This window comes from Lingula anatina, chromosome 4, assembly GCF_051362555.1.
Source record: "Lingula anatina isolate TDL-2025a chromosome 4, LinAna3.0, whole genome shotgun sequence".
NCBI lineage: Eukaryota > Metazoa > Brachiopoda > Lingulata > Lingulida > Lingulidae > Lingula > Lingula anatina.
The window spans coordinates 15539861-15557571 of record NC_141770.1 but is presented as its reverse complement, the minus strand read 5'-3'; the positions used below and the strand labels follow the sequence as shown (position 1 = coordinate 15557571).

Here is a 17711-nt window from a genome sequence, read left to right as displayed (position 1 = left end):
CAGAGTAGGGAGATGCCCAAAATATATCAGATTACGGGGATAGGCTCTCTTGGGGCTCTCTTGCTGCACGCGCGCCCTGTATTTGGGGAAGAACGCGGAGGAGTTGTTTAACAACGGAATTACGTAAGGTCATGCTGAGTGCACCTCCCTTGAATTGCTCATTACCTGGTATTACGCGATCAATAATTACCGTACAAACAATATATGGTCGATCTTTACAAGATTAGGGCGGGACGACTGATTGCTTGTCCCGCCTTCCTTTAAGACCGTCAACAAAGGTTAGCGTCCCCTTCTGGGTCGTAAATCTGGGTGCACAGTAGCATTTCATATGTTAGCGCTGAGTGTGTGAGCGCATGCTTGTGCACGTAGTTAAAAAGCGCGCGTTTTTTGTAAGGACAACTGTGAAAAGGCGCGCGTTGGACTCGAGGTGCTGTCGGGGTGAAGTGTGTCCGCGAGTGAGCAGCAACTGGCAGCGATAAATGCGGGACCTGCCAAAGGCCCGTCATGTTAAACACAACCAAGATAACAGTCATGCATCTATGCAAATCTGTTGACCCTGAAAGTAAACAGCAGCCACCATTTCGTCTCAAACTAAGTCAACTTGATAAGCGGAAAGATTTTTCAACTGAGACCTAGAGCAACCACATTACCTGGTTAATCTACTTTCCTGTGACCAGTCATAGCTAGCTCCTGCTCTTTGATATCACAGGGGGGATCTAAAATAATGTACAAAATTAAAGTTTAGGCGGTACAGTAATTTTGTTACAGACTACTAGCGGAACATGTGGTCAGAGATTAGGTAGCCACTGGTCAGCTGTAAATCAAGCCTTGGTCTCGTGTACATGTCATGAATTATTAAATCAGTTTTGCTTGAATTTATAAAAATGCTGTGCGTATTAATCATTTTGGACAGCCAACATGGGTAAAACTTTTTCGTCCCATTTCCAAAAGAAAAAAGTATGAATTTAAACACTTTTTCTTAATTTTAGTAGATTTTTCTTTTGCAAAAGTGGGAGGGGCATAACTAATGCCAATAACCTCGACACAGGCGGAGCTTAAATTACTATTGACAAAACACTTCTCCGTGTTTTTTGTTTACACTGAGGTGAAGACCAATCAACGGAAGGGTTACATGTTAGGTCAGCTTCAGTGGGTTAGGGGCAGCGATTGGAGCGTTGTCAATGGAGTTAAGACCCACTTCCAACACGAGCCCAAGTGCAAGCTAAACCAGGGATACTGAGTGAAATAATCGCTCTATCCGGCCTGTATAATATTGACATATTCTATGACTGATCACGGACTAAAGGGTTCCCATGTTTTGACACGTTCCATACTGCGACTGATTCTTTCTCCTTGGATTAACTCAACGCCCCGGGACAAGTAATCGCGTATTTTAAGGGCAGGGCAGGAGAGAAAGACCGGAGTGCAGAGAGCTAGAGGCAAACACAGCTTAGCGGGAGTCGGAAAGAGGGCGAGCTCGCGAATGACCTTTTTGCTCCGTGCGTCGGCTCTTCGACACGAAGGCTCCTCTTTCCCCGTATCAGGCTGAGATTCTAAGGCACCCAGGGTAAACTGACAATATGTCGGCGTACCCGCAATTCGGCTACGCGGCGTTCCCTTCTGTCGCTTCTTCCATCGGGTCAACACAGGTACGAACTCACAAGGGATTTATTATTCTTACAGCTTCACAAGTTCCTAGAATTCTTTGTAGGGTTAAATAAATTCCTGGTGCGACCGGGACGATTTTTTTAGATGATCGTAAAATTAATTTTTGGGCAATTCTAATTGGGTAGGTCGTCAAGGGTTAAGTGACTGTTTTTATTGCGGAAAAATAAACACGCTGCGAGCTCCTTGGCGGAGTGCACGGCCTTTGGCTTCAAAAGATCTAATAACAAAATAATTAATAACAATTAGAATCGAGACTGAAATCATTCGTTGATGAACAAATCATATGATCCCTTTATATTGTACGTTGTAGTTTTTAATGTCTGCGGCTGCCAGCGGGACACCCTCAGTAACTGCAACGTCGGCGTCTGCGCCGTGCTGCGAGACAGGTCGAGCAATCCTCACCGACCCTCACACGGGCCAGACGGTGTGCTCTTGCCAATACAGCCCTAGCTTGCTCCCCTACCCCCGGGCCGTCACAGGCCTACCGGACGGCGTCTACTCGCCAGCGGCGGCGTACGCTGCACAGGGGTACATGTCGGCGTTCGGGCACCCAGCAGATCCTTCGGCGTTCTACTCGCCTCTGGTACGTGCGGTTATCTTTTTAAGAGAGTACAATATGGTTCTGATGTGTGGTGTAATATGTGGAACACTTGCTGTATAAGTCAAGTGACGTAATTGGATAGATTTAATTCCCCCTCTGTGCGAGTTGATCTTAAAAACACATTTTCGACCCAATTTGCAGAAAAGGGTCATATAAATATTTTTAACATTATGTGTATTTTTTTATTCTTAATGAATGGCTTACTTTTTGTTCCTTTATTTTTCAATCAAAATATTTGTTTCATTTTATCTTTGGGCACGCTTGATGAAGGATAAAAAGGCACGAGACCGAGAGCGATAATCTCAGTTGAAAACGATCCTATCTAAAATGCGATTATTCTCACCATTCGTGTGACAATTAACCCAGATTAGAGGCAATTGGCAAACAGTTAAACAATTGCTGATTACGCCCATTTAACGCCAGCGATATATATCTAACAGAATTACCGCTATATTACTCACCTTTAGATAGCTTTCTGCGGTAAAAGAGCCACGTAGGTCAGATTAACTGAACCCATCTACTCTCCGAGCTTGATTCGAGTCAGGACAAAATTGAAATCGCTGAAAAGTCGATTTGCGCTTTATTGACAGAGGATAGAAGCAAAATACTGCGCGTCGCTGATGTTCGCAGCGCAGGAAATTTAAGAGAAGATTTTGTAATATAAGCTTATTATGTGTCGACTAAGGCATTGAGATGAATCTAGCGGAAATTAGACGCCATTGTGCCGCCGGGTTATTAGAGTGTAGAAGAACAGCACAGGCTGAGTTTTTATCGTAAAAAGTGTGCTCGTTTTATCCAATTGATATGCGCATTTTTTATTAAATTTTTTTCGTAATTTTTCAAATCTTTTTTTTTTTTTTTATTTCCATGTATGTATGTATAAAATAATATATTTCCAAGTATTCAGCTTTACCTTTTGCTTGCCCCTCTATCTATATCCGTACACAATCTGTGTAAAAAAAAATGAATGATATGTGTGTGTTTTTTATATGCATTTAGATTTTATATTAATCTTCAGAATTACGATATAAAGGAGGGGGGCGAGTCATGGCGGGGTCTGCCGCAGCCTTCTGCATACAGCTATCCCTACGATCCGACGTCTATGGCGGCGGCCGCGGCGGCCTATCCTTATGGATCCAGGTACACAAAAATATATTTAATAAATTGTTATTTGAACTTTATTTTTAAGAGTCTTAAGTGCGCTGTTTGAGAAATAATCCCAAACTCTGAATACAAAATTATTGATAGTGCAATTTTGAATTATACCTAAGTGGGGATCTATTTAAGTTTGGATTAAATTTAAAGAGATAAACTTAACTTACATCTATGAAAATTAGTAGCATTTTTAGCTTCTATTAGGTTAGTTTAAAACCATTTATTTACAACGACACAAGTCACAGAAAGTTCAAATGCTATAATAGACCTATATCCCAAGCTATATTCTACGTGTCTGGGAATGCACAAGGGTAAGCCTTGTTCAACCACCCTCTGCAGTGCTTGACGGTTTTTTACGGCAAACCCAGACTAATGAAGAAGGAGTAATTGGGGCATTATCTCATCAATTATTCCGATATAAGAGGCTTAATCAAATTAATATTTGGCTTAATGGACGTCTCTTGGCGGTTCTAGTTAAGTGCAGGGAATTTTCCAATATGGCGGATCACGAAATGAACGTGTCGTCAGCGTTGTGAGCTACAGTGTACCCCAGATTTAGGCACGCTCCTCAAATGAAATTATAATTTAAATAGGAAATGAGGGCGAAGCACATCTTTTTCTCAATTGTATTACCAGACACATTGTAATGAAAAACGAGCTGTCCACCGAACAGAATTAAAAAGAAATGAAATAAATGAAAGGGGACCCCGCGAGCTTTCACAAAACAAGCGCTTGACTGTCATCGTCTACTATGATTTCAGCTTTGGAGTCGACTTAAATAGTGCGCGCCGCAAGAACGCAACTCGGGAAACAACAAGCACTTTAAAGGCATGGCTTTACGAACACAGAAAGAACCCCTACCCGACCAAAGGAGAGAAAATAATGCTCGCAATAATCACGAAGATGACTTTGACACAAGTATCTACGTGGTTTGCAAACGCAAGAAGGAGACTGAAAAAGGAGAATAAAATGACTTGGTCCCCCCGGAATAGATGTGGGGAGGGCAGTAACAAGGACAGCGATGAGGAAAATGACAAAGATGAAGATGAGGATGATGTAAGGGACATTGGTGAGGATGGTGATGAAGAAATAGACAAAAGAAGAGATGAAACAAATAACAATGTTGAAAAAAAGGAAGAGGAGATTTCTGAAAAACACGGTAAGAGAACGCAAGACTGATTAAAATTGTATGTTCTCAAATAGTGGTGTCTTTCACATGTAGGCTTTTGTTATGAAGCATAATTTCAACCCAGTGCGCTGATTCCTCACTACCACCAGCCTTTCTGAATACTGATTTATATTCTATCTCCGAAACGAAAACCGCAACTTTTCGCACATGGCATGCTGTCTTAAAATTCACTTAATTTTGGATTGTGTAGGCCTAGAATCTCATAATATAAATGGGTGATTCGTCTTAAATTCGACTACCGCTGGGTTTTTGTTCAACCTGATATTTCTATTTTTATAACTTATCGGTTTAAAATTTAAAGTGAACATATTTCAATCTGTGTGTGTGATAAATTGATTGCCCTAAATGCTCCTTTTTTTCTCCTTCTACAAATGTCCTCGTCAAAATTTAATTTTACTAAGAGGAAAACGTAATATGTTGCCTCATTCAAAATTTATAAGTAAAAATCGTTAACTGTAATCTTTATAAATCAGCTTATTTCTTCTAAAATTTCAAATCAATTAGAAAGTATTAATAAATATAAAAAACGATAAAATACTTTCTTGAATCGAATTAATCAATCTTAATATTCCCATTTAACAGCGCTAGTGTAGAAAGTTTTACATGTGTTAACTGAAGCTTGGTGACTTAATTCATTCAGGTTTTTAATGAACTGAACTACGAGTTCACGGTACTGCAACAACTAGTCATCAGTTGAACGCGAGCCCTTAATGTCAATATTTAAATAAAAGATAGCGGAACTTTGCTCCAGTGCGTGAGTTACTCACAAAAATATGATGCCAAATTACTCGAACTGTTGGAAAACAACCTTATTGGAGATAATGGAACGGGGGGGATGGGGATCCGAATAATTAAAAAAAAAATACTTTTTAAATTCGGGGTAGGTTAAAGGTGAAAATGTCATACTATATGGTATCTTATTTGCTTGAGAATATATGCTAATATTCAACTACAATTGAATTGAAATATTATTTCTCTTTTTTAAATCTTACACTGATTTACATTTGAAATGCCAATAAATCATTTCAACAAAATTAAAATTTTTGTACATATAGATATGAATTTCGAGCCAATTTTAGGCCCAAGATTGATTTTTTTTGGGATACACGTAAACGTCGAGTGATTTGATACTATTTTTCGTCACGTAACAACAAGGCAACTTATGAGATTTATTTCGCAGGAGTGCTTCACGAGAATTCCATTTGAATAAAGGCTAACAGCAATAATAATACTTAGAACATTGTCGTCTGCTTTCAATTGAGAGTATATGCGTGTGAAATCATGGGAATTATTACGAGATGGCGTGATCAAATATGCAACACGTGATTGGGTTTATTTCAAAACTTGCTCCTATTTATTTTGGCTTTCTACAAATTTGATGCTTTCTCTGTTGCGGCACTGTCGAGCACTTGTGTTGTGGTGAATCAGGGGCACTGTTATTTTATTTTAGTAGGTTTTTCATTATAAAGCCCCACTTGCCCTCACCCTGAAGTTAGTGATAAAATGGAATTATAAACTTATGGCTTGAATTTTTCATCATAACGCTAAGGTTAACATTGACATGTGTTTTTAATCATCGACGTTATGTTTATCGTAAAATCTTGTACCCATTTTTTTAAATTAAAAAATAATTTCTAGTCACGTGATTTATAACCTTATCTCATCTAAAAATAAATTTTTAAAATAGGGGCTTCTTTTCCTGAAGAGATCTATCTTTCTCATCCCCCCCCCCCCCTCTTTCACCTTTCTTCGTTATTTCCTGTATGACAAACCGTTTAAAGTACCACAATGCATTATTATAGCGCGTTAGCTTACAACTCTTTGTTGCTTTATTACTAAAGTGTACAATATCACTCCGGCTTTGTGACTTTGTGGTCTCCTGCCTGCTTTCCACTATAGAATCCATGTTTGGGCGATTTAATGCCATGTTCCCCATTGTCCGTGAAAGGTTACTTCTTTTGTGTTTTCATTACTCTGTGCCATGTTTGTCGAGTTTAAAGGCAATCCAACAACTGGCGGCGGAGCTCTATTTTTTGCTCCCGTGCTCAAATATAAAGAGAACGCCTCGAAGTGATGTCTTACACGAGACTGTTCGTGTTAGTTTTTGTTGATTTGATACCGATGCTATCAATAGGAAATCCAAGGAGAATTCAGCGTAGCCGGAGTTCGATCTGATAAACCTAGAACACGTACCGTGACACAAGACTGAGACACCAAAGTAAAGAGAGAATGAAAGGAGAGAAAGGTGGGAGTAGAAGTGGTGATGAATAGACCCCGCAATACGGGATCTGCTATTCAGGCAGTAACAAAGTGTCTCTTTTTTTACTCGTTTTGGGAGTGAGGATGACGAAAACGGATAACTGATTTCTTGATTTTCAATTTGTACAATGTTTTTCTTATACAACTGCCATTTATGTGGTGCACGAAATCAACAAAAGTCGAGGCATTTTTGTTAAGCTCCCTAGTTTTCTTAAGATAAAGGATAAGTGTGAATTCTGACTTGGGCGATTGACGAAAGTTATTAGATATTTAGAAGTGGTACTTGTATAACACAAATAAATCCAGTTTTCTTCATAACAGCCCCATCAGAAAAATGCTATACATCACATAAGGGGTAACTTATGGCAGTACTAAAACCCATGTTAAAACCAATATAGCCAATTCACGGTGCGCAGGAGCGCCTCCATCCTATTATCAACTAGAAGTGACCAAATATGGCCTTTGTCTTTTCAATATCGATATCAATTATTGGTCATTTACTTGATATAACGTTACATAAGTATATACCAGTAGAAAATTGGCTGTTTTTACATAAATACAAATGAGAGACATTTCTTCCCGAGGCGACATGCCTTGTGCACATCAGTTTAAATGCAATGTGTACGCACTACATCATTAAGATCGCATCAGATTCAAACGATTTAATCCGGGAGTGAACGCTACCTGAATACTTGGTGTGTTATTCTGAATGTGTCTATACTAAGTAACGATTGGATAAAACCAAAAGTGTATACCAAATTTTTTTTATGTCTTTTTATTTTTAATTAATTGTATTAACATGTACTGTCTGTGTATTGAGATTATTCTGGATTGTGTAAATGTATTTCTACTATTTATTTCTGTGCTGTCTCTTTAATGCACGCCCCTTGGTGGTAAAAGTCAGCTTTTAATCCTCATGATTTCTGGGGTTCAGTGTATCCTCCGTTAACTTTATTGCTGCCTCGTATTCATTAGCAATATTTCTCTGAACTTTTAAGTTGACTCAGACTTCCAATCCCAATCATTAACAACTTCACTCAAACCAAAAGAGTGAAGAATTGGGAGACCCTGATCAGAGGGCAAGAACCTCGCTGGTTTTATGTTTTCCGATCTTTTTCCTTTTCATTCAGTCAAGTTCGTTAAGGGTAACTTATATGTGGAAACTGTCAGTGTAATGAATCGAAACAAGTAGTCTAGTAAATTTTCATGACAGGCTGTTTTGAAGACGGTTCTTGTGCTGTATTGTGGATTTTACCTGTCTCTCGTTGTAGAGAATCTTTGACCCCCTGGTAAATTCGGTGAAAACAGAGTTTGGATACGTTAGGCAGTCAACATTTCAAACGTACATTTGTTTTCATGTGATTAAAAACAAAACATAAAAAAATCGTTATTTTGTATTTGTTAAGCAGCTTCACCTGTGCATAATGTGCTGATTTAAGCCTCTGTGTGTTTGGCGATGATATATTCTGTGTATATTTGGCCTGGTTCAAGCCTCGTCCAATATTTACCACGCGACCAGACCGGACTGTTTTGTTGGTAAATACTTGCAATGTGGGTCAAGCCTACACACATTTCACGACATTCACACCAAATTATGAATGGTTTCATTGTGTCTTCTTCGCATTCCACGTGCTACTCACTGGCACGAAATGAAGGTCAAATTATAAATGTCTTCAAAAGTGATTTCTCACGTGAGGGTTTCAAAAAATATTACAGATTTGGACGAAACTGAACATGATTTTAAATATCTCCCCCAAATGAATTTTTACAGCAAATTGTACGCCATACAGATCAAGTATTCAAAGATTTTAAAAATAAAATTAACACTAAATTTACTCCATATTTCGAAATATGCCCATTAGATCCGTAATAAATTGTTATTTCCCTGGTCATTGAATGTTTTTAAGCATTAATACAATAGGTGTAAGCATGGCTAACAGTTTTTATATGTGGACATTGTGTGTGGCCAGTCGAGCTCCAATTACACAGAATTTGGCAAACATTTTAAACAATAAACAAACCAGACGTTCTAACTAAATAGTCTTAAGTCTAAGAATCCATCCTCTTAAATTTATTTAATTTGTTTAAAGGAATCTTACAAACTATTCCTTTACAAGCACTATTGCCAAATCTGACTCAGAATTTGTTTTGCTTTCGGGCGTAATATAGCCAACAGTGAGAGGGATTTAAGACCAGTTCATTTTGATATTTGAATTGTTGGCAACCGTTAATATCCTCGATATATTTCTCGAAATTAAGAACAGATAATAAATGCAAGGTAACCTTACGGCCAACGAGCCTGTTTCTCGGTATTAAATTTAGCCAGTCCTATGGTGTGGGCTTGTACTACTATGTCGTAGAATTAAGATCAGATAATGAATGATAGGTAACCTAAGGTCCATCAAACCTGTTCCCTGATATTAGATTTAACCATTCCTATGGTATATGTTTGTTCTAACATGATTCCAGCATGTTGGAAACATGTTCGTTTTGAACTACGGCCAAGGCCAGGCTATATCTCCTCACAGCTGGGCACTTTGTAACTCGACGGTTATGGGTTACATAGCGTTACTCTACTGCAGATATATATATATATATATATATATATATATATATATATATATATATATATATATATATATATATATGGTGAAACTAATCACAATCTAAAGGGAAAAAATACTACCTGCATTCTGTTTATCTTTACCGTTGTACTTTCATACATATATGTCAAGAGAAAACGGCCATTCGCGGTTGTTTAATTCGAAACACCGTAGTATTGGATTCTAAAAAAAGTTATCTGTGATACATCTAAGTCTATATCTGTTTTCTATCTCCACAACGGAGTAGGCTTATATTACTGTGTAACGGTTTCTGCTCTTAAAAGAGGGTTGCCAAGATTACAGCACTGTTTATCATATTATCAACATTGGAATAACTGCTGTAAATAGAAGGAATCGATAGCCAAAACGGATAAAATATTCGTAAATGAGAGTATTTGGCATCGTCGCTGAATTCGCTGGGTTCTGTTTAGCACGCTGTAGTTGAATACAATGTTTACCATTGTTGACTGATTCTGTAAGGATTAATGGTTAATAACAGGTCTATTACTTTCTGATAGTAAGCTGTGGTACTTTAGTGTGGTGAACGGGGATGAGATATTGCCACATGTAATCTCCAACACAACCTCCAAAAATGGCGGACAGAGCCAGTGATGTTTATCTTTGAAATTTCACATTCAGACCTATTGGGGATACACTGCAGTAGTATTTTGGTGTCCTCTATCTGAGGAGCATGATTTGCAGATTTCTGAACTCTTAATCTGGGGGTAGATTTATTTTCCAGTTTAGAAGTTCAGAAACGCAGTAACCCCAGCAAAGTCTACCGACTACAGCCAGCATTTAAACAACGGAGGCATTGAACAATGGGAAAGATCAGTTCGAACAGAGTGAAGAGGCTTGTGTAAAAGTTAACGCAGGTGTGTTAGGTTTCACAGTATCCCCTCAAATCTCTTTCTATCTCTACACACAATAAAGTAGCACTAAGACAACGGTTTAGACAGAGCTCATGTGAGTTTGGATCTCATCTTAATCTTGTCTAAACTGAAACCAGCCATACTACGTACACGTGCTACTTTAGCCCATCTCTTCATACAAATAGACAAAGATAGACCCTGTATATCTGTGTGATGGGATTTCATCCTAAGCCCTTCTCTTTAGAGGGCGGCCATACTTCGTACACGCGCAAAATCGGTCCCAATCCTTTTCAAGTGTCTGCGGTTGATATCGCCGGCATTGGAAGGCCGTGTGTTGTTCTCAACACGAATCGGCCGCACTGATATGATAACCTAAGGAGAGATAACAGGTACCCAGGTCTGTCATCTGAGGTTCTGTTCAGACGGGAGATTAAGTGTGTGTGTGTGTGTGTGTGTGTTGGGGGGGGGGGGGGGGGGGGGGGGGCTGGGAGGAGGGGGTCAGTATTGCCAACTCGACTTATTTTCCAGCATTCTCCATGCTGACATATTTACTGTCGATTTCATTTTTGAACGGGTGTTAAACTTTTGCTTATAGCATGATGAGTGTGATGGACCTGCTCATTTAGAGTGCAAGATGGTGATGAATTTGGGTACGAGAGAAAATTGCTTGAAAGGCTCAGATCCTCTTTATGGATTGATCTATGGATCCATAATATATTCAGGCAAATGGATGATAGGGCCAGTTTGAGATGCTTTTAAAATCACTACCTTAATTTGGCATGTCCTGAACTGTCAAAAAAAAACACTCATAAGAAATATAATTTAACAGTGAGTAAACCTTGTCAGCAATGTTTTTTCATTCCTTTCATGTAGGAATACCCCCTCCCCCTTGATACCCCACCCACCTACCCATCCAGCCAGAAACACTATCCCCTCGCTACCCCTACCCCCTCTTAGTGTATCCAGTAATTTTTTTTTTCATTTTTTCCATAAAAGAAACATTTCTGCTACCTCTTTAGAAACAGCTAATAGCCTCTCCTCTGCCACGGTTGCCGATTCTAGACGTATTAACAAGTACACAACTCATTTGTGACTATCGATTTGCTTTGTTTTCAGGTGTTCTTCTCGTCCTGATAACGTTATGTGTAACATATATAAGCATTCAAAAAAGTATAATGTTGTCAACTCATATCGACCCCCATCCAGATCCCATTTTTCACTGTAACACGAACTCCTTTTATTGAACTCAATCCAGTTACCCAGGGCAAACAAGAGCCATGTAAACAATAGCTTTAATTTCATCAAATATTATGAGTGACCTCGATCTCTGTGTGAAATCTCATTTTTGATGTGAGTAAAACAAGCTATGGTGTCTGTTGATTTCAAAGGGAAGCTAGGGGAATGTGACTCGCATTTCGAAAATAATTTCTCTCTTGGCTCGAGGTTACGTGGAGGATCGTCCATTGTGGAAGCACAATCGAGCGTTGTCTTCTTGGAGGTGATTGGATAATTTGATCGTCTGCTACATGACATAGCCTCGTTTCTCTAGGCTGAAGCTATCAGACATCTAAACAGGATTTTTAATCGACGGGGAAAGTGTGAACTCTGTGATACATTGCCTCAGGAGTTTCTTTTCAACTTTACAGACTTCCTCTTTCATCCCCGGTTTAGTTAGAATGGCGTAAACACAGAGGGATTCTATTTTCCCTCACACCGATACACAGTAGCCATTGGGCACGCGCCGTTTTTTTTTTATTCTCTCTTTTTTTAGTACAAAATATTTAGTGCAGCTAATCAGATCATTCCTTTCGCTCAGATTTAAGCTATCCCAACGACTTAAAGTTTGATATTTCACTTTAAAATACTAGAAGTTAAAAAATCTAATATATTTTCAGATTAAAATAGGCCTACCCCTTTTTTCACGTACCTTTTAGTGGGTCCTTTATGAAGACTATTTTGGTAGTCCCGTTTATTCAAGACCCGTGTCTTAACTACCTCTAACTCATTTTACTTAGTGGCTTATTCACATCATGTTCACAAAATTTAAGAATTCCAAAAGTCCAGTTTAATTTCGTGTGATTTGATATTGGACGCCAATTTGAGTGGATGAAACGGCAATGTGAGAGAACTTTACAGATTCTGAATAAAATCTTTGGTATATCATATACGTTAAAATAATTTCTCCCACAAAATTCTGGGCGTTCTAGACTTGCAGAGAGTGTCTAAAACCTGGTGTTTTTGCTTGTTATGACATGACATTAATGATCTCCAGTGGTGATATAGCCTTGTATAAGACGCTAATCTGGATCACACACCTTTTGGTTGGCACCACACAGAAAGTTTTTTTTAATCCCAAATAAGATTTTTAAAAATGTAAAGGTATATTTTCCTTCCTCACATGACATAACGAAACCAATTATCAGGAAGTAATTTTAACACGATTTAGGGCATGAAATTGAATTTGGACATATCTTGATCGTGCTGATCTGACGTCATTTTTTAAAATTTGATTTGACTATGTAAGTCTGTATTTTGGTCAAATTTAACTTAAAAATGTGCCTGGTTATCGAGCGGCATTAAGCAGCAATATACATATTTTCTTCCCCGTGCTTGACAAAGCACGTCGAAATGCTCTCCCGGAACGGCAAAACGTATGGCAACGTTGGAAGAGAGGCCAATTTGTAGAAAGGTCTTGCTAATAAAAATTTCAACGTAAAGACGATACTTAAAGCTGTGAAAATCACAAATCCTCATGGTGGTCCTAACCATGATATATGAGAATAGAGATTGCGAGCAACTACCCGTTTGTCCGAAGGGCATTTTTCGTCGACAGGAGCCCCCTTTGCAGGGTAAAATTGGTCACCAGGGTCGCAAGCTAGACGCATTTTTTACCGCATTGCTCCCCTTTATTTAAAAGGGTTATTTTTTTTAGCTGTTTACGCACAGAAATATAATTCGTGCAGTAATTGACATTAGAATAACGTGTACAACGACGTAGACTCACAGTCAAAGAAAAGTTGAAACATATAAAACATGAACAGTATGGCACAGAAGAGAATCGGGCAAGGCAGTAGCGTGGTCCACAGCTCCTGAGTGGAGAGTAGTTCAGCAACATATTGCACTCGGCTCATACCACATATTTCATGTATGTAGTTCACTTTCTTTATTTCGCCTCGTCTATCCCGCGGCTTGTCTTCTGCCCAACAGACGACACGGAAATTGACATATTTGTCGATTTCATGCCCGATTTCTGAAACCCCAGCAGACGACTTTCGAGACAGACTCCAGCAGACGACAGTCCAGATATTTTTCTTTCTTTTCCAAGTTGGATGTTTGCAAATTACTATCTTCCCATTAAAAGCAGTAATAGCATTTCCTAGAAGTCCCGTGATAGAAGTTAGCGGTTGATTCATCCGTTAAATCGCGCGGCTATCTCGTGCCGAGTAAGAGAACAATGCCATTTTCTCGTGGTAATACTCGATGTCAGCGGTTGTAAACAGTAATTACATTTCATAGAATTTGGCAGTTAATCTATCTATTAAACCCACGGTTATAGTATGCGTAGTACTATGCCATTTTCTCGTAGGAATTTCCTTTTTTTTCATTTTGTTGGCATCGAAACTGATGTATGAACACAAGTTGAGTTATTGCGATAACCTCTAGAATACATACTTACTGCGGCTCTTTATGATCGATTGAAAAGTGCATAATATGAGGTTATCGACTGATTACGAATTAAGAAATTGATATGCAGAGTTACAGTGCTGATTTTTGTGAAACTTGTGGAAATTTCATCAGTTATTCCCTAGTTTTAATGTGGCCTGTAGCACATTATGAATGGTAGATAATCTGGAAAGAAAAATCTCAATTTTATACTACAGTGTTATTTCAGACCACCATGTATTAGAAAATTTTATTTATATACTTTATTATAAGTGTCTTCAAACTATATGATAACTTGGTCGGATAAAAAAGCTGAGTTAAAAGTTTGTGAACATTTTTACCCCTGCTTAGTATCTTTTTTGAACTTCTGAAAAATCTTAAGTGTGGTCCAAATCACACTATACACCCTATAAACAATCACTGAGTCCGCGACACTGTTTTACTTTAATAATATATACAATGCAGTGTATTTTGCTGTGTTTTAGAGCTATTTTCAAAAACAACAGGGTATTGTCTGGGCTACGTACGGTAGGTTAGGATATTAGCCTTCGGTAACTTCAAGACTGGCGTTGTTTTCACTGCGTTCTCTCATTATATCCGGTATTTTCATATTGTTAGTTAAACTTAGGGGAAATTCTTTAGACTGGGGAGGACTGTCGGGAGTAATTAATTCGTGATTTTTACACATTAAACCCAGAATATTTAACATTGTTAGTTCAACGTTTGAAAAGCCTAAATTATTTTCATTCATTTTGAAGCATTTAGCCATTTGACTATTTAACATGATATTAATTTTAATACCCAATACAGTTAATTTTTTAAATAACAGCCCCCTTTTTTGTGAGGATTCTCGCCAGTGTATATTGATACTTTTCTCCCAAAAAATTATGAACTGGGCGACGCGAAACGAGACGACAAATTTTGGACAAGTTTTTGTTAGGGGAAACAAAGGATCCATTAACGGGAAAACACGCAAATAATAAATGTGTGGATTTGTACTTGCCCCCCTGCGCTCGTAAACCCCATGTCTATGAGGTGCAAGGAATTCAGACGCACATTTAGCTTCTGACAGTGATGACAGGTTTATGCCTATAGAAGTTACGCTTGCCACTGGTAGAGACCAGTTTACACGATGAGTTTTTGACGAACCGCGTTAACCAAAGCAGAACTGTTCAGTGCGTGTTGTATGCATGTAGGACGTAGATCTGAAACCCATCGTGTGAACTGGACATTATTCTGCGTGTTTACTTGTACCACTGTACGCTTTAATCTTAATCTATTGGAATGAAAAGGTCTTGGTGTGTGCAGGGGTTTTTTTTTCAACTTGGCCTACTTTTTGCCTTGGAAACTTAGGTCTTAACATGTTTTAAAATATTTTGAGTAGTTCTTATCGTTTTGCTACACCATTTTGTTAATTTTCCGTAGAAAACGAAAATGCCGTTCTATTTTTACTAATGGGAATATGATTTTTTTCATTCTGTCTTTATTTATTCTTGAATTTATTTTTTAGTTTTATGTGTTATCTTTATTTAATTTTTTTTAATTGGCTCAGTTTTCATACATATGTATGTTTTGTGTTATTGCAGTTTGAATAGGATTTGCTCGTTGATTTGTTATTGCGAGAGTTTTGTCAATTTTGATGTTTATCTATATTTCCATTCAGGTTGGTGCTTTACTAATAAATATTTACATTCTTTACTTCAGACCACCGTTTTGACTTGAAATTTTAGGTTTCTGTTGAAAATATATTTTAATATTTTCAGACGACATACGATTAGGTTTTACTGGCGAGGAAACCAAAGAAAGAAGCACATTTTCCAACAATAGCCGCCAAGATAAATCGCTTTCACAGTCTCAGGGTTTGCATGCTGAAACAGAGGAAAAGACGGACACTCACAACAAAACATCATCTAGTCACTTGAGTGGTGATTTCTTTAAATTAGACTCCGCGGACGCTCCGAGGCCGTCCACCTCTTACAGCGAAACAAGGCCGAAAATTTGGTCCTTGGCTGACGTAGCAACGTCAACCGACTCGTCTCTTGAAAGGCGCACCTCTTCCTCCCCGGGAGCAAAGCTCGAACATTCGATATCAGCCCTGCCTTCGTTGGGGCACAGTCAAGGTTTGTCCCTTGCTCAGGGACATCTGCAGTGGGGTCTTGGAGGTGCGTACGCCGTGGCGGGTTTACACCGACCCTCTGGACTCACACACCCTGCGTATAGCAGGCTTACAGCGCATGCGCATAGCATTCCGAGCGGCGGTCATCCCACGGCGGCAGTCACACCGTCAGTGATGCCTCCCGAAGGGGCTGTCACCGTCAGCACGAACTCTGGGGGACTTCTACGGTCTGGCACGTTGGGTGGGTCATACCCCGCGTCAACACATTTACCGTACAGCGCTTTTTCGGTGAAAATCAATAATAAACTTCCTACACATCTTAAGACAGAAATTAAGTAATTTTAGTTTAAGTTTCCGTGACTCTTTCTGTGAAATAATTGAGGAGCATTAAATGCACATGTATTCTAGAAAAAAACTTACGATTGACTTCACCCTCAGGGACACAGGCATATGGGACTAAGCGAAAAAACTGTCAGGCAAGAATTAATTTATTTTTAGTGATGTTCTTATTGATAATTTATTATATATTAAGTATGCCACATTACAATATTTATAAGTAATAGTGTTTCATTAGGACATATAGAGACAGAAACATATTCTTTATTGTGTGAATCAGGGATGTACTTGATCATTTGTTGGTAAGTTTGTTTAATTTTATATTTTGCTACATGTATGATTTACTGTTTGTGTGATTTTCGGTTAAAAACGTCAAGGCTTTTATTTTTAAAGCACGCCAAGCTGTGCTGCAAGCAATGCGTCAAGCAATGCGCCAAGCAATACACAATTAATGTTCGACATTATCATGTAACTTGGTGGTAAAATTGCAGGTCAGTGTTTAACATTCGTGGCTTTAACTGTTAGCTTGTCTTGTAGAATTGTGTGCCTAACTACGGTTTACTACGGTTTACGTTTACAAATAAAAGGTCTATTTAACAATACGTAAAAAAAAGGTCACGTAAATATGGCGTCGTTAAGTAATGACTACTGCAAGGCCTTGTGTTTTAAAGCAGATCATCGATTAAACGCTATTAGTGGCTAATATGATTTCCAGCGTTGCGGATGCTCCTTGCTCCTGCTCGGAATTGAAATAGCAGAATTAAGAGGGAGTCTGCCGAGACCCGCCGTGATAAGCAATATCCGTAAAGATCGAATATAAAGCCTTAAGTCTCATAACATTGAACATTAAATGTCAGGTGGCGTACAATTCTGAGAAAATTCTGTTAAGACCAATACGCGTGATTAAAGTGAAAGTTTTATGAATTTGTGTTGATGTCATCGAGGGAAGTTCGAATGACAGTTTCGACGCTGAAATTGAGGTTTCTCGGAACGCCGGGTAGACAAATGCCCTTGTTGTTGCGTTTTCTGTTTTAAAGTATGTATTGGGGGCGTTGTCGGGGAGAATCTGTTCAGTAAAACAGTAACGGTTATTCAGAAAAGTTATGAAGTTGTTTCATGTCTGGATTAATTCAAATATAGCGACTTTCACAGCCGTCGTGCCGCGTACTGTGTGTGGTACGTCACAGAGACTATAAACTACGTAAAAAGGATTCCTGTTTTTGTGCTAATTAGAGGGGCGGATGAAAAG

General features: G+C 38.6%; 1 protein-coding gene and 1 long non-coding RNA gene across 12 annotated transcripts in view; one reads left to right on the top strand and one right to left on the bottom strand.

The window, feature by feature from the left end:
• Positions 1–17711, bottom strand: part of LOC106165260 (uncharacterized) — a 95644-nt gene that overhangs the window by 35431 nt on the left and 42502 nt on the right. The window contains exon 1 of one of the 11 annotated variants that reach the window (XR_015333775.1): positions 2731–3081. The exons of 9 other annotated variants lie outside the window; for them this stretch is intronic. This is a non-coding gene — a long non-coding RNA (uncharacterized LOC106165260). Of the gene's footprint in view, positions 1–2730; positions 3082–17711 lie in introns of those variants that run through there. One more of the 11 variants, XR_015333770.1, reaches the window with a different exon arrangement.
• On the top strand, positions 1178–17034 carry LOC106165259 (uncharacterized). The gene is made up of 5 exons (XM_013543417.2): positions 1178–1649; positions 1979–2251; positions 3288–3409; positions 4186–4583; positions 15774–17034. Exons 1-5 carry the CDS (start codon positions 1581–1583, stop codon positions 16463–16465), a joined length of 1554 nt encoding a protein of 517 aa, XP_013398871.2. The 5' UTR covers positions 1178–1580; the 3' UTR covers positions 16466–17034.

Excerpts from the sequence above, each read along its gene's own strand:
- LOC106165259 (XM_013543417.2), top strand. The coding sequence starts at position 1,581 with ATGTCGGCGTACCCGCAATTCGGCTACGCGGCGTTCCCTTCTGTCGCT. Across the intron at positions 1,650-1,978 it reads CTTCCATCGGGTCAACACAG|TTTTTAATGTCTGCGGCTGC; the intron begins GTACGAACTCAC and ends TGTACGTTGTAG. Across the intron at positions 2,252-3,287 it reads CGGCGTTCTACTCGCCTCTG|AATTACGATATAAAGGAGGG; the intron begins GTACGTGCGGTT and ends ATTAATCTTCAG.